The following is a 24,069-nucleotide window of genomic DNA, read 5'->3' as shown; positions in this document are numbered from 1 at the left end:
TTAAAATCATCATTACCTTAGTAGCATATTTTGATTTAAAACTTCATCAAATGGATGTGAAGACAACCTTCTTGAATGGTAACCTTGAAGAGGAGATTTATATGGTTTAAACTCAGGGATTTAAGAAATTAGGGAGTGAAAATTTGGTATGTAGACTTAAGAAGTCCATTTATAGTCTGAAGCAAGCTTCTAGACAATGGTATTTAAAGTTTGATGAGATAGTTATTTTCATGAGTTTTGAGGAAAATAAGGTTGATCAGTGCATATACCTTAAGATCAGTGGGAGTAAGTTCATTTTTCTTATGCAGTATGTGGATGATATCTTGCTAGCCAATAATGATGTTGGATTGTTGCTTAAAACTAAGCAGTCATTGTCCAAGACTTTCGACATGAAAGATCTTGATGATGCCTTATTTGTACTTGGGATTAAGATATACAAAGATAAGTTCCAAAATTTATTAGGGCTTTCTTAGAGGGCATACATTGATCGTGTACTCAGCAAATTCAACGTGCAGAATTGTAAGATTAGGGATGCACTTATTGTGAACCGTGATAAGTTTAAGCTTCATCAATGTCTAAAAAATGACTTGGAGAGAGAATCTATAAAGGAATTCCCTATTCTAATGTAGTTGGAAGCTTTATGTATGCATAGGTTCGCACTAGGTCAGACATTGCTTTTGCGGTGGGGATTCTTGGTAGATATCTTACTAATCCTGGTCTGCATCATAGGGTTGCTGCTAAGAAAGTGATGAAATACTTGCAAAAGACTAAGGATTATATGTTGGTGTAAAGAAAGGTGGATGCCCTTAAGATTGTTGGTTAAACAGATTCTGACTTCGCTGGTTGTCAATATGATATGAAGTCCATCTCAAGGTATATTTTTATGTTGGCTAGGGGAGCTGTTTCTTGGAAGAGTGTTAAGCAAACGCTCTTGGCTTCCTCTACTATGTAGGCTGAGTTTGTTGCTTATTATGGGGCTGTCATGTGAGCTATTTGGCATAAAAATCTTATTTTTGGGTTATGTGTTGTTGACTCTATCTCAAGACCTTTTAAATTTATTGTAATAATAAGTATGCTATGTTGTTCACTAAGAACAACAAAAGCACTAATGGGTCTAAACATTTACAGATAAAATATCTAAAGGTCAGATATTTTGTTAAAAATTGTGACATTATTGTTGAGCACTTTGACACTGACAATATGTTGGTTGATTCTTTGACTAAGGGGTTAAGACTTACAATTTTTAGCAGACATGTTGGAAGCATGGGTGTTTTGGGTCTTTTGATGTCTTAGTTAGTGGAAGTATGTTATTTATATAACTCTTACATCATGGTGTGAAACCTCGACCTCCATAGATGCGTAACTAGAGGTAGACTGATGAGTGCATCAAATTCACATATTTAATGGGAGATTAAATACCTAATTAGTCTAAGTTGGACTAGATTTAGGATTGAATTTAGGTATTTTTATTTATTTTATTAGTTTAGTTTAATTTATGTTTAAATGTTTATTTTAAGTTAATCATGTTAGTTTTACGTTATTTATAACTATTTTATGTTTTTATAGGAGTGGAATAAAAATTAATTTCAATTAGTGAAGAAATGTGCATAATGGACTGTTGCTCTATTTGCATATATATTAGATTTTCAAGCATATCTCCCACTACAAAAGTTCAAATGACATGATTTTTAGACCATTAGAAAGATAGGAGGCAGGGCTACAACTTTAATGTTTACTACTTTGCTAAGTTCTGATCGGTAAGTGGTCAAAATCTTTGTCAAAATGAAAGTACTGCACTAGAAGAATAAAAAGGGGTATTTTTGTAAATTACATGAAACTTTGATTGACTTTAGAGATAAATATCTACAGTTCCAGCACCTTCTTCATCTTCCTCTCGTTACTTTTCTCCTTTTTGCAGAACTTTTCATCCTCCATGGAAATAAACCTTAAAACCTCCATAACCTTCTCATACTAACTCCAAAATTCATGTTTTTGCACACTTTTTCATAGGATTTTTTGTTCTCTTTCACTTTTTCACATCAAAAACCCTCAAAAAAAGTTTTTTCTCTACACTTTCTTACACTAGCTGAACATTTTTAGAGAGGGAAACTCTTCAAATTAGCTTGAAAACTCTTGAAGGAGTTTTCCCCTTTTAATCCTTACTAAGAAAATTCAACTACAAGTCTACCAATGTGAGAAATGAGTGAGGGTTGATTTTAAGCTGTTAAAGATGGCTAATAATTAGATTTGTGGGCTGTTATATTTTTTATGGTTATATTGTATGTGATAGGTTTCAACTAGGGCCCACATGTCCATTTGGAGCATTAATTGAAGTTAGAGTCAATCAAAAGAATCAACAAGGACAAGTGAGTGAAATTGCATTAAATTATTTTTGGGAAATACATATATGTTGAGATGAAGCACTTAAATGATTATATTTGACTTTTTTTCTCTAAATCATGCCTAGGAACAAGCCCTTGATGAAACATTTTATATTGTAAAATGTGTAATGTGATGAACCCATGTGTTCCTATATTCTGATGATATATATCTTATGCTTTGAATGATAATATTGTGTGATAATTGTAACCGCACGTGTGCAGTGTGGGAGTGCACATGTCGATGATGACGGGTGATTCCAACTATATGCGGTGTGGGAGTGCACATGAGTTGATGACCGATGGATGATGATTCCAGCTATGTGTGGTGTAGGAGTGCACATGAGCTGATGACCGGTGGATGATGATTTCAGCTATGTGCGGTATAGGAGTGCACATAAGCTAATGACTAGTGGATGATAATTCCAGCTATTTGCGGTATAGGAGTGCACATGAGCTGATGACCCGTGGATGATTACATGTTTACACATACCATAGAAATGTTAGAGAAAATATTATGTGATTGCAATGAATGCTTAATGTTGAAATTGTTAATTGCTTCCAATTGATTTTCAATGCAACGAGAAACTCTCTGTCTTGCTTATCTTGCTTAGATATCTGCTGTAGTTTTCACTCTTTTCAACTTCGTTGTTGATCATTGATCCTTCACTCTAAAGGATTAAATAACCAAAGGTTGACTTAAGGGGCTTTACAAGAAATTAAGCTAAATTACATTGTTTTTAACATAAGTGCATCATGTTTTCTACAACTTTCTGTATCATTTGCTTGTTCCCTTCCTATGTTCACTCATTGGGTTTATACTCACTCTTTCAAACTTCATGTTTTCAGAGTCGGAGGTAGTTGGGACCTAGATTGAGGTGTCCACGTATATTCGTCTTTTTGGTTGGTACCATGGCATTTAGCAGTTATACCTTCACCCAAAGTCACTCCGCTAGTAGTCAAGAGTCTTTCGCCTATGTATGCGTACGCATGATGTAAATCACTAAGATTCATAGTATAAACAATATATGTATATTTTGATTGATGATGCCATTATGAGTTGACAATAGGTGATATTATTTTGGATGATCTAAATGTAAGTAATTGATTACCATAGTATATCACTGAATATTTTTATAGTTGAGAATTAGGAAATGAGACTTTAGGAATGATTGTTGAAATAACGATCGGGATTACATAAAGAGGTTTGCTTGGGCTTAATGGGCTATGCCCATTGGGCCCATGCGTTTGTCATGGCCTGAAAATTGGATTGCGACACATGGTTTACATTTAGTTGTGCTAAGACCTTTTCTATTTGTTTCTAAACATTCATGAGATATTGAATTTTATATTTATTGATGATCAACGTTATTTAAAATCCATTCTATTATTTGATATTATTTGTTCATGTACATCTAATTGTTATTTTGCATATATGCTTTATGAAATCTTGATTCTGGTGTTTATCTCAAGAATGATTTTACTAGTATGTCTCATGAATGATACCAGTAGAGAACCTCGAGGATAAGTGGGAAACATACAAGCATGTTGTCAATGCCGAATAAATTTCTCACCAGGTTAAGAGAAATCAACAAGAGGACTGATAATGAAAATAACACATTGGAATCACATTTAGGAGCTGTTTTCTTGCAACCAAACCACATTGAGATCCACTATCAATAGGATCACTGGTACTTATAACTATGGATTGGTCTTATGTCAATAAGTGGTATAATGGTTGCCATAATTCAGTATTAGATGTTTTTGTTGGATAGGATCATTAAGACGTTGTCTTAAAGAGCTAATTTTTTTTTTAATTGTGGCCATATCAAAATTAAGACAATCAATCTGCAATTTTGTTTTCTAAAGTGTTTTCTTAAAGTCAAAATAAACTCCAATTAATATTGCCTAAGTGGGAGAATGTTGAAATTTTCTATTAATTGGTAATTTTGGTTTAACAAAGCAGACTGATAAGTCAATCTTACTATGAGACAAAGCATGAGAGTCCAATTAATATTAAAGTGATCAATTAATGATGAGCTTTACACGTCTAATTGGGTTAGTATGGTTTGGCGGTTGTATAGGCCTTGGCCTAGTATGCCTTTAATGGGAGGCTTGTACTAGGGTTTCGTTTATTATATGCATATGGCTAGATCCCTCTTTCCTTTTAACCAAAATAGTATTTGCCTATTGAGAGCCACCACAAACAATAGAGAAGTGCGAAGAGAAAGATCTAACCTTAGACTAAGAATTCTCTATTTTTTTGTTGTGAACAATGGCTACCTTTATAAATCAAACAGATACGTAATAAATAATTAATACTTTTGGTGTTCAAAATCTAGGATTCAACTTTCATTTTGAACATAAGGGAATCTCATCAGCTAGTGGATTTGTGCTTTTGACTATCAGAACAGTACCCCCCGCACTAGAAGGGGACAGGACTACTGATTGTTAACCGGAGCAAGAAGGGATGTGACTGCAATGTACAGAAGCAAGAAAGGGAAATTAGGAGTAGTGATTTTGTGCTGGTATACTCTCTCTGTTTTTGTTCAGGGGCATAATTACGTAAAATTGTCTGTACACAAATGGAGGCGAACTGTTCCCTCTTCGATTGATATCTCTCGAATTTTCGAAAAACGAAAAGAACACACTCGTACTACTGTGCGTTGATTTGCCTGGTAGAATGTAGATATTAAAAAGGTAAAAGAATTATGACAAAAGGACCAATAGACGGATTTTCCAGAGATTTATACCAGAAGTAAATCTAATATATTATAATAAAAGCTTTAAATGAAAATACCAAGTCAGGGAAAATCCCAAACCAAATATATATTAACATGGTTGAGGCATTACAACCTGCTTTTTCCATATATAAGATGATTAAAGAGTTTTACATTAACTGGAAATTAGAAGTACAATATATTTCTTTCCTACTGATCATAGCATTGCAAAGGCAGGAAAACAAGAAAAATGCAGAAGAAAAGAGAAGTGGATCATTTGCTTTTGAGCAAATAATTAACAGACTGTTAACCCCTGAAAATCCAGTCTCCTTTCTCAGCCGTCTAAATTGCCTAAACGATGGGAATTAGCTTTTGGAATTCTCTTAAACAAGTAAACGTTACCATTGCTGAGCTGTGTAAAATGTCCAGCGAAACAAAGCATCATCTCCTCATATGAATCTCTCCATTTTCTCAGAGGCTCAACTGGCGAAGCAATATTCTTTGGGACCATCACTTTGCTTTTCCACCCCCTTCGGCGATACTCTTCTAACATCGAAGTCGCCTCACTTTCTTTATCTTCATGAGCAGCACTCATCACACGCTTCAGCCTCTGGTACTTTTTCCTCCTCCTGTACCTCTTCATGCTCAGACAAACTGGAAGTTTAGCTGCTTCCATGTTTTGAACGAGAGAAAGTAAGGAAGACAAGTCCATGAGAGCAAATCAATAATATAAGCAAATGGGAGCTGTAAAGAAAAAAAGAGTTACATGATCAATGAAAAGACAGGATATGAAGCAGATGAAAATGGGGTAATGGATCTAAGTTTGTCAACAGAAAGATGGCTTCAAGTCCAATACATCAAAGGTAAAAAAAAAACAGACAGGTAAGTGAACTTAAATGGAAGGAGTTGCAGAAGTTATTGTGGCCAACTGCTGACAAACTAAAAGTTATTGTTTAGGTTGTGACACGCGTTATAAAGTAGAGTGCTGGTAGAGTCTACACAGACAGATCTCTGATAGCGACATCTTAATATCTTTTGGAAGGCAACCTATGCATTGGTAGCCTTGCAAAGCTAAACCAAGGATTGGGATGAAGGTGAAATCCCACCCTATCAATAGCATTAAACATTTTACAACCAGTATGGGAGCATGGGTAACATGGGAGCAAGATTTAGGTCAGGTTTGTTAAATATATGATAAAATTTTCATCCTTCAACATGTAGTGTAGACTAATTTTTACATATTATGATTTTTTTTTTTTAATTTTAGCAATCTATCGATTTCAATATTTAAAATTAATTTTCATTTGATCAAACAAAACCTTAGGAAATCAAGAATTTTATCTAAGTTTTGCCCTGGATTATGAGCTGGAATATGCCTCTTCTTACAAGATTCAATTTGTACAAGAAAAATACCAGGGTTGCAGTGGTTGGCCTAAACCAAGAGGGAGTCTTCTAATGGGGCCTCAAATTCCTTACAAAAGGGAGAAAAAGAATGGATATTGTAAAGATTACGAAATGATCAATGATATTTTTGGTACACATATTTAGCATGAAGTACAAGTGGCCAGATAATCCAGCTGACTGTTCCAAGAAAGTTGACAGATGATCCAAAAGACTAATTTATATCAGCTGTATTGTAATTAATTTTCTACATAATATGAATAAAAAGATTTCTAATTATCACAAGAAATAAATGTCCATAATTATTATTTATTATTCTCACATCACTTTCAAATAGTTGAAAGGATTAGATAAACTAGTATTACACATCTAATAGATATGGATATGCTGTACATAAATCCAACTAAATGCTTTATGTTACATAAAAATAGGCATATCTTTCTTATCAAAAAAGCTAGACATATCTTTAGAGCTACAACTGGGAAGATATGCAACATAATTGAGTAGACAAATTTCAATTTCAAGTTTCAATTATGAATTTGAATACCCATTTTCATCTTCAGCCATTGAACAAATGAAATTTCATAGTTGCCCTCCCAAAACCCATATCGAACTAACTAATATTCTGAATTTGGTTAGGTTCCTGTCTTGCCAAGAATTTCTGCTTGGTTAGTTGTAATTAATAAGCCAACTGGACAAGCCAATCTTCAATTGCAACATCAATTAGAATTCAACATTCAGTTTCAGAAATTAGAGTAGCCTGCTGAAGTATTTACAAGTCAACTGAACCAGTATTAGCACTTCAAATTGAACATCTTTCAGACAAAAAAAAAACTTTCAAATCAATGTCTTTTTCCAAGGGGTCATTGCTTCAATATCGGGGCTTGAATCTACTGATCCACTGCCTGATACCATAGGTAGTATTTCAATATGTGTTTGGTGCTTACGACCATGGGGAGAGATGGCTCTGGTTCCTGAAGATTGAGCAGCATGCCTGTCTGCCAGCATCTGGAAATATGCATGAGGTGCCCAACCTGCATGTTCAAAATAAGTAATAACACTGATTTGCAAACTAATCTTCGAAATAGTTCACGATTCAACAGAAGAATGTGCAATTTCCCTCCTTTTTCTCTAGCATATGCGTGTTGTGAATTTCAAGTCCCTGAAATTTTAACCTATGGGATTGGCAAAGTTAAGCGACTGATCGAAGCAGGATTAATAGTTGTGAGGGATGAAATAAAACACAGGCAGGCCCTTGTGACATTCTAAACAAAAGCCCCATTCTCTAATACAATTGCTTCCATCTGTACATTCTAGAGAATACAACACCAACAAGTAAAAGGTAGACCATTAAATTGTTAAAACAGGAAAGAGAAAAAGATGCATAACTTACCAACATAACAATCAACACTATAATTTTGGTCGTTCACCTACTAGGGCTACACTCACGTGAAAAGTGCAAAAGGAGCAAGCGAGGAATAAGGTGGCCATAAGATGAAACTTTCACAAGAAAAACTTGTGCTGTCTTCTCTACTCATATTTTTTTATGGGGAAACCCCATAACAAGTTAAAACTTTCTCTATTATATTTATTTTCTTATACAAGCTCAAGAATATATAGCACTTAGCTCATGTCTAACCAATGATAAAGTATGTGTATTTTCCAATTCAAAAAGTTATTATATTCGAATTAGAAAAACTCTAAATAACTGCTCTCTCAAAATTATATCACCCATATGATATAACATAGAGGAAACATTGATCTTTGTAATATGCTTGATTTAAACGGTAGACACACCAATATTGCTCTTAAAACCAAAACCTACAAGGGAGCGCTAGAAGCAACCACCCCAACAAACGCTTTTCAATACTTCTGAGTTTTAATTATCAATTTATGCTCTATAATTGTATTCCGAAAGTATATAAAATGAACATTTTTTAGCAGTATCAACCAGAATTGCAAACCAATGAGAATAAATTCATTTGTAATTTCATTAGTACACACTTAGAGAGACATACCTTCGTCATTATGTGGAGAAGGAAAGAATTGCAAGTAACAGAATGCTGCCATGGTTGATCCTGCACCAAGAAAAAGCGAAACGGGTACTTACTTATTCCAATGCTAATCAGCTTCAATCTCATTAGGAAACAAACCTATAAGAGCTCCAGCGAAAACATCTGTCCAGTGATGCCAGTAGTCATCCACCCGAGAAACACCCACAAGAGCAGCAACAAGTACTGGTAAAAACACGACGCAGAGTTTTGCAACATGGCCTCTACGATCAAACACTCTAATTTTTCCTGACATATACCATGAAAGGAACGAAAGACCTGCAAAAGACCCTGCATATCCATATGCACCACTGTTATGTACAGAACACAGCAAGAAATCAAACAATATCAATTAAAATTTTAATGATCAATCATTTGCAGATGTGTAACACTCTTTCATAGTCCACCGAGAAAATGTTAGGAAGTATCAGGCAACTTTCCTCAAGTTTCCAAAAAAGAATATGTATAACGAAAGCATTGGCAGTCTAAAACAATGGACCTGCGGTTAAACAGGGGACCATCAACTGTGAACTTTCGTCCGGTCAGATGAATAAACCCAAATTATTTGCTTATCTCCACCATTTAGACGTGAAATGTTGTTGATGGTTTATACATTTCATAGCTTCAAGGAAGACAATCCAGAACTCTTTAACAATCGAAAAGGACATGTTAAACTTACATGAAGTGTGACCACTGGGAAAGCTTTTGTATCCTTCCTTTATATACTTTTCATTTCCATGACAAACAACATCCCCTATAATTCTGTCAAACACCTGCACATGCCAATGACAAATGGAATGAAAAGCAGGCAATGATCGATACAACGAGTCAAGAACATGCCTTAGCTTACTAAAAAGTAATGGAAGCAATTTTCAAGAAGCCTCTTTCCACAAATGAATACAGAGCGGCTGTTATGTGTATAGGCAGGAGATGACATGAAAACACACCGCCTTTCCATCAGGGAAACAGCGCCAGAAGAAATTTGGTCTCGGCCTACCAACAGCATCTTTGATTGAATCCGTTATAACTCCAGTTACCAGGACAGAAAATAGAAGACCTAAGTGCATGTTAAAGCATTTCAATAAGTAACCATGAGCATTGTGAAACATAGCCTAGTTTCTGAAAGCAAAGAAGACTGTTAGGTACCTAGTACAGCATGATGGAAATCATATACATCCTTCCTGAAATAGTAGTATATGGAAAAAATAACTAAAGGCAGCAATACTGCAAGAAACTGTACCAGGTATCAGAAAATTATTATGAATTGGTTAATGGAGTAGAGGGGATTTCAAGTAACCATATAAGGCACATACTGGAACAGCCCAGAAAGGGATGGTATCTTTGTGGAAGGGGAATTTCAAATCTGTCATCATTTCTTCCCCAACAAAGCGGTGAAAGGGCTCAATAAAATTCAGAAGGCCATCAATAACAACAAGAAATACAAGAATTAGCCAGTCATATAGATGTATTCTGGCCACCTTCACTCCATGAGATGTCAATGTATGAGCTCCCAGCAGGATCTCTGACATCTTTCCAACTGGACACAGACAAGAAGATGTAGCTCAATTATTTATTATGAATTTAAGAACAATTAGGACATATGAAGCATAAGAGAGAACAGAACAAATTATTTTTTTTATTCCCAGTTACAGCCATGCTATCTTTCGCCCTTCTAGATGCCCACTTTCCAGCAACAGCCAACAGACACCTCAGAAAAACTATCTCCATTAAAAAATGACCACTATCTATAATTTCTTGCAAGTCTTTCATATTGTTATCCATCTCCAAACAAAGAAACATTTGAGTTTTTTATACTGATTCAAACATAAACTTTGGAACTTGGGATCGAACTTGCTTTGGAAATTACAATTGATTAATGCAATGGAGAAATGAAGCAGTGAAATAACTGTTAATTTTTGGTCATACTTGAAAATTGAAACCAAAAGTTTCTGGTGTTTGTCCCACTCTTACCAGAGGAAAACAAGTCATACATTCAAGTATGGCATGCCATGTAAATGAATGCTATGCTAACACAACTTTTTTACTAAGTTACTGCTATTGAAACCATTCTTAAAACAAAAACAGCAAAACAAAACTCTTCTAGACCTAGAACTTTGTTTAATTTTTCCTTTTCCTTGTTCCTTTCTTCCTAGTGGGAAAAACCCTTTCATATGTAATTTCTGAGATGTTTGAATACCACTGGTACCTTAAGCTAATCTATAATGCATAGAACTGATATGAAAATGCACCCTGAGAGAGAGAGAGCATATAAGGTGAATAAACTTAAGAAACTAATTAACAGCTTTCCATTATAAGCTTAAACAATTGATGCTATGCCTGATCAGGGTTGCAAGAAAATTCAATTTTGGCTAACCTTAAACTTCTGGGCCTCAAGATTGAGGTGTTGCAGGTGTAACGTGAATTTAATTCAAACAGAAGAATGGGGATCCAGGACTGAAAAATATTAATCTATCATAAGGAAATTCGTAATAAACGAAATAAACATAAGCAAACAGTTCTCATTGTTTACGCCGTACACAATAATCAACATTGAATCAAACATAAAAGGGTGAATGTCCTTTGTTAAACCATAAAATTAATGCGCAGCCATTAATATTCATGCATACGGTAAAAAGACAGGAGAGGAAAATAACGTACGTAGCCTTGAGGATGATAATCGTGGACAGTGGGAATGGCCGAGAAAAAGAGTGGTTTTATTTCTTATTTTTTGTGCTATATGTAAGATGTTGAATTTCGTTCTCAGAGGTGAGTTAAATCAATTCTAGATTTTCTAATTTTGGCTCCAAATTCTGTAATTTGGGTGTTTGATTATTTTCATGGCAGCAAACAAATTTCCTGAAATTATTTTTTTCCATTTTTTTTACCATAGAGAAACCAAAATTGTAATTTAGTTATAATAGAAAGATATGAAGTTTCCACTACATCTGTCTTCTTTTTTCTTAAATTAAGTCTTGCAGGACACATTCCAGATGAAGGACTAAAATGGAATTGAAGCACTACCAACATGAACTGTAATTATTAATTTTAAAAATATTTTAAAAAGAATATTTTTCTATTTTTTTATTTTAAGAATATCTTCGAGAGAATAGTTCTTTATTTACTTTTTACTTTATTTATACTTTAAGAAAGTCCTTATTTGCTATTTACTTTACTTGCACATCAACTAGATTTAGGTTTAGTTAGCTATTATAATTACTTTACTTGCACAACAAGTTAAGTTTAGTTGGCTAAATAGCCTTTTATGTAGTTCTTTATTTTTCATTAAACGGTTTAGATCTTTTCTTAGGTTCTAAATGTTTTCTACATGGTATCTAAGTAGTTCTATTCCAAAAGGAACTCTCTAACACGAATCTCGTATTCCGAAATTCGTATGGACTACATGAAGACTTTAAGAAAAAGTCTACATGAAGTTACCACCAGGAATTAAACATAGTTTTTTGTATAGAAAGAAAGTTAGTAAACTGAAGAAGTTATTATATGGGCTGAAACAGTCACCTAGAGCTTAGTTTGGGATGCTTTCTTCTATAATTAAAGGATCTAGTTTTAAGCAAAGTAACTCAGACCATATTTTGTTTATAAAACATAAAGAGGAGAAAGTAATAACTTTAATCGTGTATGTCGATGATATGGTCTTGACGGGAGATGACCCATGTGAATTGAAAGCATTACAAGAATATTTGGCTACTAAATTTGAAATGAAAGATTTAAGGTAACTTAAATATTTCTTAAGGATTGCGGTTGCAAGATCGAAACAGGAGATTTTTCTTTCGTAACGGAAATATGTGCTAGATCTCTTAACCTAAATTGTAATGCTTGCTTACAAACCAGCAAACATGCCCATAGTGATAAATCATAAGCTTAGAATTTTTCCAAATCAAGTTCTAACAGACAAAGACTAATTATAGCTTATGTTGTAAGTGTCGTAAGTCAGTTTATGTATGCACTAAGTGAAGAACATATGAATGCACTATATCGAATCTTAAGATACTTGAAGAGTGCTATGGGAAAAGGTTTATTATTCTCAAAAAATTGTATTTGTAGCATTGAAGGATTCACGGATTCTAACTAGGCAGGTCGTCAAACAACTAGAAGATCCACATCTGGTTACTTTATTTTTGTGGAAGGTAATCTTGTCACTTGGAAAATCAAGAAGCAGAAGGTTGTGGCAAGATCAAGTGTAGAAGCTAAATTCAAGGTATGGCTTATGGTGTATGCAAATTATTGTGGATTAGAACTATTCTTAAAAAGTTGAGAATTGAATATGCAAAACCTATGAATATTTTTGCGATAATAAGGCAGCCATTGAAATTTTGCAAAATCTTTTACAACATAATCGCACCAAGTATGTTAAAATTGATCGACATTTCATCAAGGAGAACCTCAATCAAAAAATTATACAATTTCAATTTGTCCAGTCTAAAGGTCAGTTAGCTAATATTTAAAAAAAAAAAAGTTTTTGGGATAGTGGTCCATGGTATAATTGACAAGTTAAGCATAATTGATATCTATGCTCCAACTCGAAGGGAAGTGTCAACATGAGCTGTAATTATTAATTCTAAGAATATCTTGAGGAGAATATTTTCCTATTTTCTTTTTATTTTGCTTATACTCTAAAGAAATCTAGGGTTAAAATACTTTCTTATTTACTATTTTCTTTACTTACACAGCAAGTAGGTTTAGGTTTAGTTGGCTATTATAAATAGCCTTTTATGTAGTTCTTTATTTTTCATCAAGCAGTTTAGTTCTTTGCATAGATCTTGAATATTTTCTACAAGCACTTATCAACCAAAATAACTAACAATCTACACTTAAAAACTACCCACTAACCAACTCATACTTGTGATCCTAATTTTCCTCTTTAGGCATCCCTAAAAAGACAGACCACCTTCGATAGGAAGAGTAATATTTTCGAGTTAGCACCACCTTACAAATAATTCATTTTTGTCCACACCCATTTTCACAGGCAAATCAACATAGCAATCAGCTTCTCTAAACATATTTTTAAAAAAAAATCATATGACATCTCATGAAGTATTTATCTGTTAAAAAGCCTCCATCATTTTAAGGTCTTTTATATGGGTTTAAAACTCAAATTAGTGCAACCATAAAGTCTGATTCAATATCTAAATATGACTTTCCAAATCAATATGAGTCACAAAATATTTCCAAAGCTACTTTAATAGCATATAACTTAACATAATTGAAATCAAATACACTAACGAGTCCAAAAAACATGGCAAGAATAATACCTTCAAAGTTTATCAATACACCACCACAGCTTAAGGGGTCTAGTTTCTCTCTAATGGAGCCATCAACATTAAAGTTGAAGAAATTGGATCAAGGAGGTTTCTACTAAGCATCATTTCTACAAAGTAGATACTTGGGATATGTGGCTGTGAGGTACTTCTTAGATCAATCCAATAAGTTTTTTATATATATTTTTAGAGGAAGAAAAATTCGAACCTTACTCTTTTAAGAGAGATATCATACCCTAACCAAAGAGCCAAATGCTCGAGTACGAGATCAATCCACCAAGTTGCATCAATAATATTATTGATCCCCTCCGTTGCTTTTATTCAATAAAGAGATCGAAATTTACCCAATCCTACCAAGTCGTTTATTTCATATTTTTTCAATCAAACACAACCTTATTTCTAAACCCTCAAAAAAGATCATAGAGTTGTCTCACAAACCATAAGCCATCACGTCTTGCACCTCACTTGTCCTACTAATTATGAATAACATTGTTGCAAAAAGATTGTATACAACTAGATATTGTAGCCTACCACTCCCCACCATTTCAAAAATTCACTTTAAAAATTCTAACTCTAATAATAGGAAATAAGTAGGTGGTTATAGTCCTTGACAAAGGTGTTACACCAATTGTATAATCTGAGCTCTTACAATAATGAAATTCTTATCAAAATGAAAAATGTTTTTGTCAAAATGCACTTTAAGTAGGCTAACCGTAAGAAACATTGAATTTTGAGAAGAACTTTGACACTCTAAATAGCAAAAAGGGTTTTCATCTAAACCATCCTCACTATTACTACTATGCATAAGAAAGTTTTTTTTTTATTAAGAAGGCTCCATTTTCATCAAAAATCAAAATCAATCTATTCTCCTTATTTTTAATTGAGTAAACCTAACTAAGTTGTTTTTCAAATTTTCAAGTAGCACTTTTTCCCATTCAAACAAATCCTTCTAAACACCACTTGCCAATTGATATTTTGGACACCAATTTTCAAACACATATATAGTCTTTAACCCTTTCTATCTCTTATTTACTGCTAGTTGGAACAATTTAGGAAATAAACCTTTCAAAAACCTAGTTTCAACCCACATCATGTCAAAATAAAATATTTTCACCATTTCTCAACACTTAACGAAAACCCTTGTTCCAAAGAAACTTGAAAACCGTTCCACAACTTGAAGACTTTGAACATCCCTAAACCTTTGACATCTTTTTTTTTTTTTTTTGAAAGGTAAATTAAAAGTTTTCATTACTCATAAAATGTGCACAAAAAATCTAACTTAGGTAGTAGAAGTAGCAAAACCATATAAAACCTAAGACTTCTTATCATGGTTTATGTCGTAAATACAATTGAAGACATGAGAATAAAAAATCAAGTTGCTTAAGGGGTGAAACAATCATATTTAGGCATTTACAAGCTCTTTAGAAGTGACAAAAAGATTCCAAGGAGCAACTTAGAATCATCCCTCCACAAACCTTATTCTATTTACTTACACAATCTGTTTAACTTAGCTAGATATTGCATCCCATTCAAAGAAGCAAGAAAACAAAAACAGGCACAATCCTTAAAAAGGCAATGGGTTGCATAAGCATAAAACAAATAACCCTTGACATTTGTGCAGTCCATAAGCAACATTGACCTAAACAAAAGATTAAAACTCAGTCAACCACTTGGGATCATCATCATCACTTCATAAAATGAACGTCCATCACTTCCCAATCAAGCAAACTTCCCTTTTCAATCCAAAATTCTATCATGCTATCTCACTCCCTACCACAACTCTTCCCACATTAATACTCATTAGAGCCCGAACCAACCCTGTGCCTATTGCAAAGGTCCCAGCCTTGAAAACCCTTCTTTGATCTATTGGGTCATCAGACTGAAATTGAGCAAAAGGCTTGTCATAGTGTACCAAGCCACAAGGCAAGAACATTATCAATTAAAACTATTAAACTTGCGTGATGTGGACAATAAGTCACCATTTTTATGGTAGTAGAGAAGCCAGATCATGAAAACAAGTCCCTAACATGAAGTGTGTTATGAAAAAGCTAAGGCAACAACTACTAGCCTATAGAATACCTACTAAATCAAAAGAAAAAACGAAACGTGGAAACATGACCCTAGTATCATCATATTAAATAGGATTCATGCAATAACTCCTCAAAAACCCATTCCTAATTAACCTAAAAATACCCCAACAAGCTTTGAGATAAAATCTTGTCATAGTATCATCGATCAAACTATACATCAAGACCAAAAATATAACATAGCCTTCACCGGTCATCAATTTCCAACTCGAAATAGGGTTTTTATTAGCAATCAATGCTAATAGCAAAACAATAAACCAAGAAAACTCGTGGTGAGTTGCTTATGTTATGAATTTTGTAATGCAAAGATGTACCATCGCAACCTAAACATTCCTCCTTTCATTCCAACTTTCATAGTTCAACAGCCACTCATTCAGAGGTTTACAGACAAACTTTTGGACTCATGAGATCTCACAAAAATTCCCACCAAGTCTCCAAATAAATGGGCATATAAAAAAAAAGCTTAGCCGCTCTTTCCACTTTGATCAAAGCCACCATGTTATCTTTTCATGCCAGCTCAAAAACCTAATAGCACAGAAAAAAGGCATAGGCTAATTTGCCTATCCCACATTCAAACCTCACTTTTAAGCCTGTTGCCACAATTAAAATAGAACAGCTACATCCTCATCCCACCAGTATCTTTATAGTATATCAAAACTAATAAAACTATCATTCTTTTTCCCTTTTTTCTTGTCATTTTAGTTTTTTTCTCACTTTTCCTTTTTTTTCTCTCTCTTTTTCTTTCTTTCTTCTTTTTTTTCTTTTTCTTTTTACTTCCTTAACTTTACTGTGAAATATAAGCAATAGTAAAAACCTATCAATTCAACCAACCACACCACCTACAACCTTACATGGATTATAATTCTAACAATGCAAGTCTTTAGACTATTCACATGATGCTATAACACTTCCAATGACCATATACTCTCTTTAACCCTAACCCACAAAACAAGCATATTTTCTCTTCCCAATTCATTCAAATCCCTACAACCAGTACTTGTCACCAACAACACTAACCATCCTACCTTTCCCCCTTCACTCATAACTCTATTGGTATATCCTTCCTTTTCTCAATTCAACCACCTTATCCTTCCTCTTTCCATTAGTAACTCCCCTAAATGCCCTTTCTCTCTCACTAGCCCTAGTGCTCCTACACCTTAAAACCAATTCCACAAACATAGCATCTTTCACTGTTGCCCATCATTTTTGAAAAAGTATAAAATTGAAACCAGCTGGGCTTGGTGCCTTATTACCATCACATGAGGCAATAATGTCCTATACCTTTGAAATAGTGAAAGGTTTCTCTATATCCATAACATTGCCCTCTGCCAACCTCTTAAAGTCATAGTTAAATTCCTCTGTTTGGCCTAGCTTTTTTCTAACTTGAAAGTTATTATGAAACTCTTATGAAAAATGATAACTTTTAAAATTAAGCTAAAGTTATTTGGTAAGCTGTTTCACAAAATAAATTATATAAGTTCTAAGTTTGATTAAAATTACCATAAAGAGTATTCATGCCATCTTCAATCACTTATTAACCAAAGCGGAATAAGTTTGCTTCAAGTTAATATACGATTTCAGATGTTAAAATCAAAAAAATTCATATAGAAACGGAACAACTCTCAAACTTTGTATAGTAATAAGAGCATTAAATTTTTGTTGATTTAGTAAGCAATTGGACCATAATGCTTCAATTCCCCTAGAAAAAAGAGAAAAAAGTAAACAATGTATTTGACATTAAAATCTTTTTGGTGAAGAAGAGAGAAAACCTTAAATATTACTTAAATGCAGCTTTGAACTTTGGATCTTCTTTTCTCTTAATATTTGTAAAAACAAAAAAATTTCAGATTTTGCTATTTTGTTGCTGGGTCTTTTTTTTTCTCTAGTAGTCTTTGTAGAAAAAGGTAAAGGAAAGAGAGATCGAGATTTGCATTGAAAAATGGTGATTTGTAGAAAAAGGGAGGAGAGGGAGATATATTGAGAGAGAAGGGTATTTTTTTGAAAAACTAACATGTTTTTAAAGGAAGAGAAGAGAAAGCTCTTCTTTAGAGCTTTTCTTTAATCTTTTTTTTTTAATTTGTTCTATAAAAAGATTGTTTTTTTTTTAGTTTATCAAAATCCTATTTGGCTTGACTTCTACTTTAAAAAGATAGATAAGCTGAAAAAAATTAGGCCAAATAAACTTTAAGTCCCACTGTAATGAATTTAGTATAAAATGTCTCAAAGTACCTTGCAACCTCCTCTTTAATGTCCCTTGGCCTCTCAATCTCAATATTTGCATTTGAAATTCTTCCATTGGTCACTCGATTACCAAGATTGAAACTCAAATCATTCCACCCAAGTAATCCATTTAGTGCCAAAACCCATCGTTTCCATTAAATGAAATAGAAATACCATTCTATTGAGTCATTCATTTTTTTCAAAATCCAATTTCAAGATTACCTCTCCTTTTCCGTTCTTACTCTTCTTCAAATTGTAAATGACCTCAATTGCTATTAAAATACCATCATGATATATCTACCTATTATAAAAACACTGAGTATATCTAATAACCGAAGCAATAACCATCTTTAATCTTTTTGCCAAAATCTTCGTCAAAATCTTGTATAAAGAACTTATTAACATAATTGGTTGGTACACCAATCAAGTTTGTCAGATTATTTACCTTCGATTTATCAATGTAATAGTAGACTTTAACCTCTTTTCAAGTTTTCCTTTTGCTAAGAAACCAGTGATCAAGGAAAATAAATCATCCTTTTTGAAAAAAACAAATTGAAATCCGAACGTTTTGATCCTTTACATTCTCATATGGTAACTTTCATATCTTCCTTAGAAAGGGGAGTTTCAAGGAAATTCTTCTTCATTAAAGACAACTTTCTAAAAGAGATTCTGGGGACATACATCTTCTCGAAGTGATCAAAGACTTCTGACTTAACGCTGTGCCCTTTGGATCGTCAAGCCATCTTCCACCAAAGATCTGGTTCCTCTGGGCCCTTGGCTTTGCTTTTCGGTGGAAACAAGTGAGAGTTAGCTAGTTGGATATTAAATGTGGGATTTTAATTTTGGACAATTTATGGATAAGACATATAGCCTTCTGAATAGGCCCATGTAATCTAATTAATTGTTACATATTTTAAAAAATTAGTAGATGAATGCTAAATTAATGCCCCGCTATTCTCTACATCCTCCAAATTCCCACTTGACATGGCAAATTAAAGAACTCTCTTCTCTCTCTTCACCTTTTACTTTTTGGTTCTTCTCTTGTTTTTATCTTCCTTCCCCCATGCCTTTCATTCTCTCTATCCAGCACTTGCAACCCAAAGAAATGAAAAACCCCATGTCAATTTTCTCGATTTTCTGATAGCCATCGCAGGCATAATATAAGCTTCTTGATGGATTAGATTGGTTGTTGTGTGCTTTTGTTGAAGTTGAATTGGTTTGAATCAAATTAATTTTGGGATTTTAGGTATGGGCTCTTTTTGTTGATGGAAATGGGCTTTGTATTTTTTTTTTTGCTTTTAATTCGAATTAATTTGAATGTGTATTGATTATTAGCATTTTTCATAATTTATACTTTGACAGCAATTGAATTAATTGCAAAAGGTCAAACAAAACATTCTTCTTCCTCTCATTTATTTATGTCCCAAACAATGCCCTTTATTTCTTTTAGAAATTTGACTTTTTTATAAATTTTTATATTTCATAATTTTTTTGACATTAAAAAGCATAAAATTGATATTTTATAAAAAAAATTACAATTTTGATATATTAAAATCAACATTTTTTTAAAAATTTTATGAAAATAAATATACAACCAAGATAGTAACATTTAAGTATAATATATATATATATATATATATAGAGAGAGAGGTGCATTGATGGAGTAAAAGTTGGATTTAAATTCTAGTTGTATATTAATTAATTATCTATGATTTACTCTTTAATGCGTACGACTTTTTTTGGCCACATAATGCATGTATACACCATTTTTTCGTGCTAAAAACTTGTAGAAACATGGCAAATTATATGACCGTTGCATAGTGGCATCTCTTTTTACGGACAAAAAAAAATGACAAATGCATATATTTGGGCTCGGACAAAGTTAGCTTGTAATAATAATCCAAGCACTGAAGAGACCTAGTCACCACACAGCCACTGAAATTGTAAATTCTGTATTGCTAAATCCATATAATGTGATTGCAAAGAAAGTAATTAACTTTGTAATGTTTGTTACATGAAAAAAAATGTAATTAAAATATTGAAAAGATAATATTATAGGATTTAGTTTACAAACACTTTAATGGGAATGTAATATTAATTTTGACAATTACTTCTACGTATGAAAATACAGATTTAATATATTTGCATTTTTTATTGTAAATTTTATATGATATCATCTCTTAAATAAATTTTTCAACAAATAACCAACTATCAGACAAATCCCTGTTAATATTAATGAGAAAATAACTTTTAATTTGTTAATAATTTTGAAAATTTTAAAATATATTGTTATTATTATTTTTGAAATATTCCACAAACATTAAAAATAGACATAAATCTTTTTAGAAAACAATCCAAAAAATAAAAAACCAAAAGAGATTTGTTGAAAAAAAATTGAAAGTAAAAAAGAAATATTTTTTATTTTTAAAATTTTATTAAAAATTAGAGAGAGAAAAATAATTTTTATAATTTTAAAAACTTATAACCTTAAAAAAGAATATCTTCTATTTTTAAAAATTATTTTTATTTTATGGATTTTCTAATATTTTATAATTTCTAAAAATAAAAATTATTTCTATTTTTTATCATTCTAGAATTTTTTTAATAANAAAATTACAGATTTTTTTTCAAAAATTTAAAAATATTTCTAATTTTTAAATTTTTTTTAAAAGTGATAAAAAATAAATTATAAAATTTTAATGATTGAAAAAAAGTAAAAATGTCAAATCAAGTTTGATAACATTGCAGAGTAAATTGTAATATGAAATTGCAATAATTTTTCAATACAATCACGTTACAATTTACATCCATTGGCTATAATGTGATTACATTGTTATCTTATATTACGTTAGCTTATTTCTAAACAAATGCTACAATATAATTTAATCAGGCACATTATAAGAAATGTGGATGTACATCCCTCGTACCAAATGCCTCCATAGTTGACGATGGCATATGAAATCAACATTAAATTAAAAGGTATAATATTTAAAAAATTATCTTTGAATTATTTTTAAAAAAATTCAAATAAAGTCTTTATTCTTTTATTATGTATAAACTCTTGCGATTAATAGTTAATTAATTATTTTTAATTAAAATATCACTTATCATTCTATATCACTTAAAGTTGAAGTAACATGCTGATATATCATAAGAGATTATGATATGATATGTTAATATGGTATAATGACATGATCATGTGATAATTTTTTGCTCTTCACGTAAGCGTCATCTTAGTTTCACGTGGATATAAATTGACAAGTGTTAATAGTCCACCATTAGTCATAAACGCTTGTTTGACTCATTATAAAAATATAAAGACTATATTAAACATAATAAAAGAATAAATATTTATTTAAAAAATTTTAGAAATTTAATGTCATCACCACATACCTTAATTAGTACACTAATTTAAGAAATCAAGGAGAGAAAAAATTGGACTAAAATTCTATTGAAAACTTTCTTGAATTTATTTATTATACTTTTACCCATTCACAATTATGCAACGCACGCTTTTCTTTGCTAAAAGTCATAAGATTCAATATCATCATTGACGATTTCTGAAGGTTTTCTTTCCAAATCAAACTCAGAATGCTACTGTAATTTAGGTAATTGAAAATTTGACGTATTCAGAAAGCAAATCTTTAGCCAATGGAGAAACTCTAGAGGTTTATTCCATTATAAAATAACTCATATTTATAGCTTCTTCTCCAATAGTGAAACCCCACAATTTTGATCTGCTCCCATCTTTGTTCACATTCATCTTCTTTTTGGGGGGGGGGGGGTTCATCGATCTTTGTTAATATTGATCACCCATCACCATGCTTAACCAGCAGAAAATGACGAACCAGTGTTGCGGAGACGGCGAGGAGGGAAAGAAGAAACCTGCAGGGAAAACCAAAGGCCGGCAAAGGATTGAGATCAAGCAACTAGAAAAGAAAAGCAACTTGCATGTGACTTTTTCGAAGCGCCGGAAGGGTCTCTTCAAGAAAGCGAGCGAGCTTTGCATCTTGTCTGGTGCAAAAATCGGCATTATCGTGCTATCTCCGAGTCCTAGAGAGAAGCCTTTCTGTTTTGGTCATCCCGACATCGACACGGTTCTGGATCAATATCTCAGTGGAAACCCAGCTTTTGATGATCAAGATTATGCAGCATTAACAGATCTTCCAGGTTTTGAAGAAATTGACAAGCAGTATGAAGAGTCGTTGAAGGAGCTGGAGAAGGAAAAGAAGCGTGGAAAGGAGATAGAACAGGCAAAGAATGTTGAAAACAATGGCGGGTTTTGGTGGGATGAGGCTATTGATGGTATGAGGGTTGAGGAGCTTGAGGCCTACATGAAGGCTATGGAGAAGCTGAAGAAAAATCTGATTTTAAGGGCCAGTGCTTTGATGATGGCTAATGTTATGGAGACTGTTGTCCAGGCTGATCATAGTTATGGTTTCGGAGGTTCATAGTGAATAATGTTTCAATGCTTTAGTGTTTTAATTATTACTATAAATATCCTTTTATTAGACATTAAAAGGCATTTTTATGACATATAAGTTATAAAGAAGGAGGAGATTTGAATTTAACTCTTTTAAATAACACATGTGTTTCTCGTATTAAGTTCAAATCTTAATTTTATAGATTTTGATTTTATAGTTGATGTTTTCTTTTAAGACATCAGTATTGTCTTTTTTACTTTAATTTGTGAATGATTGTGTGAATTCATTTCCTCTTTATTTTTAGTAATGTACTTATTATATAATTAATGATTTTAAAAACCCAACAATTAAAGTCAAGAAATAATTAATGCAAATATATATCACAAAAGTACTGCCTTTGTTTTTAATTATTTGTCTCTTTTAATTGATTTTAAATCAAATGCCCGTCTAATGTATTACTATAAATGATTATATTTCATATTGAACCACACAAAATCCAAAATCATTCCTTTGTAATTATTATAAAATAGTAATAAAGATATTATAATGTGCATGAATTAGTGGCATTAAAACTTGATGGAAACCTAATTAATTCACCAGATTCACTCGAAATTTGACTCGATCCAAGTTTAAGTTGTTAAAAACTCACATTGAAAACCAAATTACTTTTTACTTACAAAGTGAAGAATGGTAATAATTGACTTGAATCTGAAACAATTACTTAAGATCTGATTAATTTAAACTTATCATAATGAATTTAAAAAGGTATCAATCTAATTTGGTGTAATTGTAATGAATTCAAAAGTAAGGCATCGATCCAAACCGGACACAGATCTTAACCTAAAATAATAAAAAAACTCAAAACTAAAATGATCAAATCTCGACTTTGGCCAATTAAATCTGTAATTACTTGAATCTTGTCACAAGCCTTCATCCCCTATCATCGAACTTTACATTCCCTTCATTAGATTATGAGATATGGGAAATATTATTATTTTGAAACTAACTAAGAATTGTACAACCCAACATGTGACTTTGATATAAAAAAAATTACTTGAAGCAAGAGTTCCATCCCAATATTTTATTCTTTATGGCATAAACTATTATCTCCTAACTGGCTTCAAACAAAAAGAAGCACCAAGGAACTATCAAGGCCAAAAATGACAAATTCAAAAATATACTTATATCTATGTTGTGTTTAGTTGATGTCATTCCAATTTTACCTTCTCAAGAACAAGTAAAAACCCAAAAATTAGAATTAATCAAATGAAAAACATACCCTAAATGGCCCACAGTTGCCTTATCGGGTTTCGTATAGTTATTACAACCTCCTCGTATTTGTAGGAAAGAAAGCAAAGTGCAAACCAAACTTATTGGTAGTGAAATCTTTCATAACTTGGCGTTGTTGTGAAGTTAGTTTCTCTTACTTGGTAGTTGAATATTAATATTGAAAAATAAGGATCAAAGCAGCTGTTATGATAACGCACAAAATTCTATAAATCTGCATGTGAT

The 24,069-nt window shown here is 32.4% G+C and overlaps 2 protein-coding genes across 2 annotated transcripts; one reads left to right on the top strand and one right to left on the bottom strand.

Moving 5' to 3' along the window:
* Window positions 7,206-11,263, bottom strand: LOC18604210 (lipid phosphate phosphatase 2). The gene is made up of 8 exons (XM_018117187.1): window positions 11,209-11,263; window positions 9,864-10,087; window positions 9,697-9,784; window positions 9,498-9,607; window positions 9,230-9,323; window positions 8,653-8,841; window positions 8,518-8,577; window positions 7,206-7,533 (listed from the first exon to the last, which is right to left on the bottom strand). Exons 2-8 carry the CDS (start codon window positions 10,077-10,079, stop codon window positions 7,337-7,339), a joined length of 954 nt encoding a protein of 317 aa, XP_017972676.1. The 5' UTR covers window positions 10,080-10,087; window positions 11,209-11,263; the 3' UTR covers window positions 7,206-7,336.
* On the top strand, window positions 21,920-22,587 carry LOC18604209 (agamous-like MADS-box protein AGL62). The gene has a single exon (XM_007036569.2). The coding sequence runs from the start codon at window positions 21,955-21,957 to the stop codon at window positions 22,585-22,587; it is 633 nt and encodes a 210-aa protein (XP_007036631.1). The 5' UTR covers window positions 21,920-21,954.

The sequence above is a fragment of the Theobroma cacao genome, chromosome 3 (assembly GCF_000208745.1).
Source record: "Theobroma cacao cultivar B97-61/B2 chromosome 3, Criollo_cocoa_genome_V2, whole genome shotgun sequence".
Taxonomy (NCBI): domain Eukaryota; kingdom Viridiplantae; phylum Streptophyta; class Magnoliopsida; order Malvales; family Malvaceae; genus Theobroma; species Theobroma cacao.
Note: the sequence above shows the minus strand (reverse complement) of the source record. Positions and strands in the feature narration are given on the sequence as shown.

Coding starts and splice junctions, on each gene's coding strand:
- LOC18604210 (XM_018117187.1), bottom strand. CDS start 10,079: ATGTCAGAGATCCTGCTGGGAGCTCATACATTGACATCTCATGGAGTG. Junction 9,324..9,497: donor GTTTCCCTGATGGAAAGGCG/GTGTGTTTTCAT, acceptor TGGCATGTGCAG/GTGTTTGACAGAATTATAGG. Junction 7,534..8,517: donor TTCTCCACATAATGACGAAG/GTATGTCTCTCT, acceptor TTGAACATGCAG/GTTGGGCACCTCATGCATAT.
- LOC18604209 (XM_007036569.2), top strand. CDS start 21,955: ATGCTTAACCAGCAGAAAATGACGAACCAGTGTTGCGGAGACGGCGAG.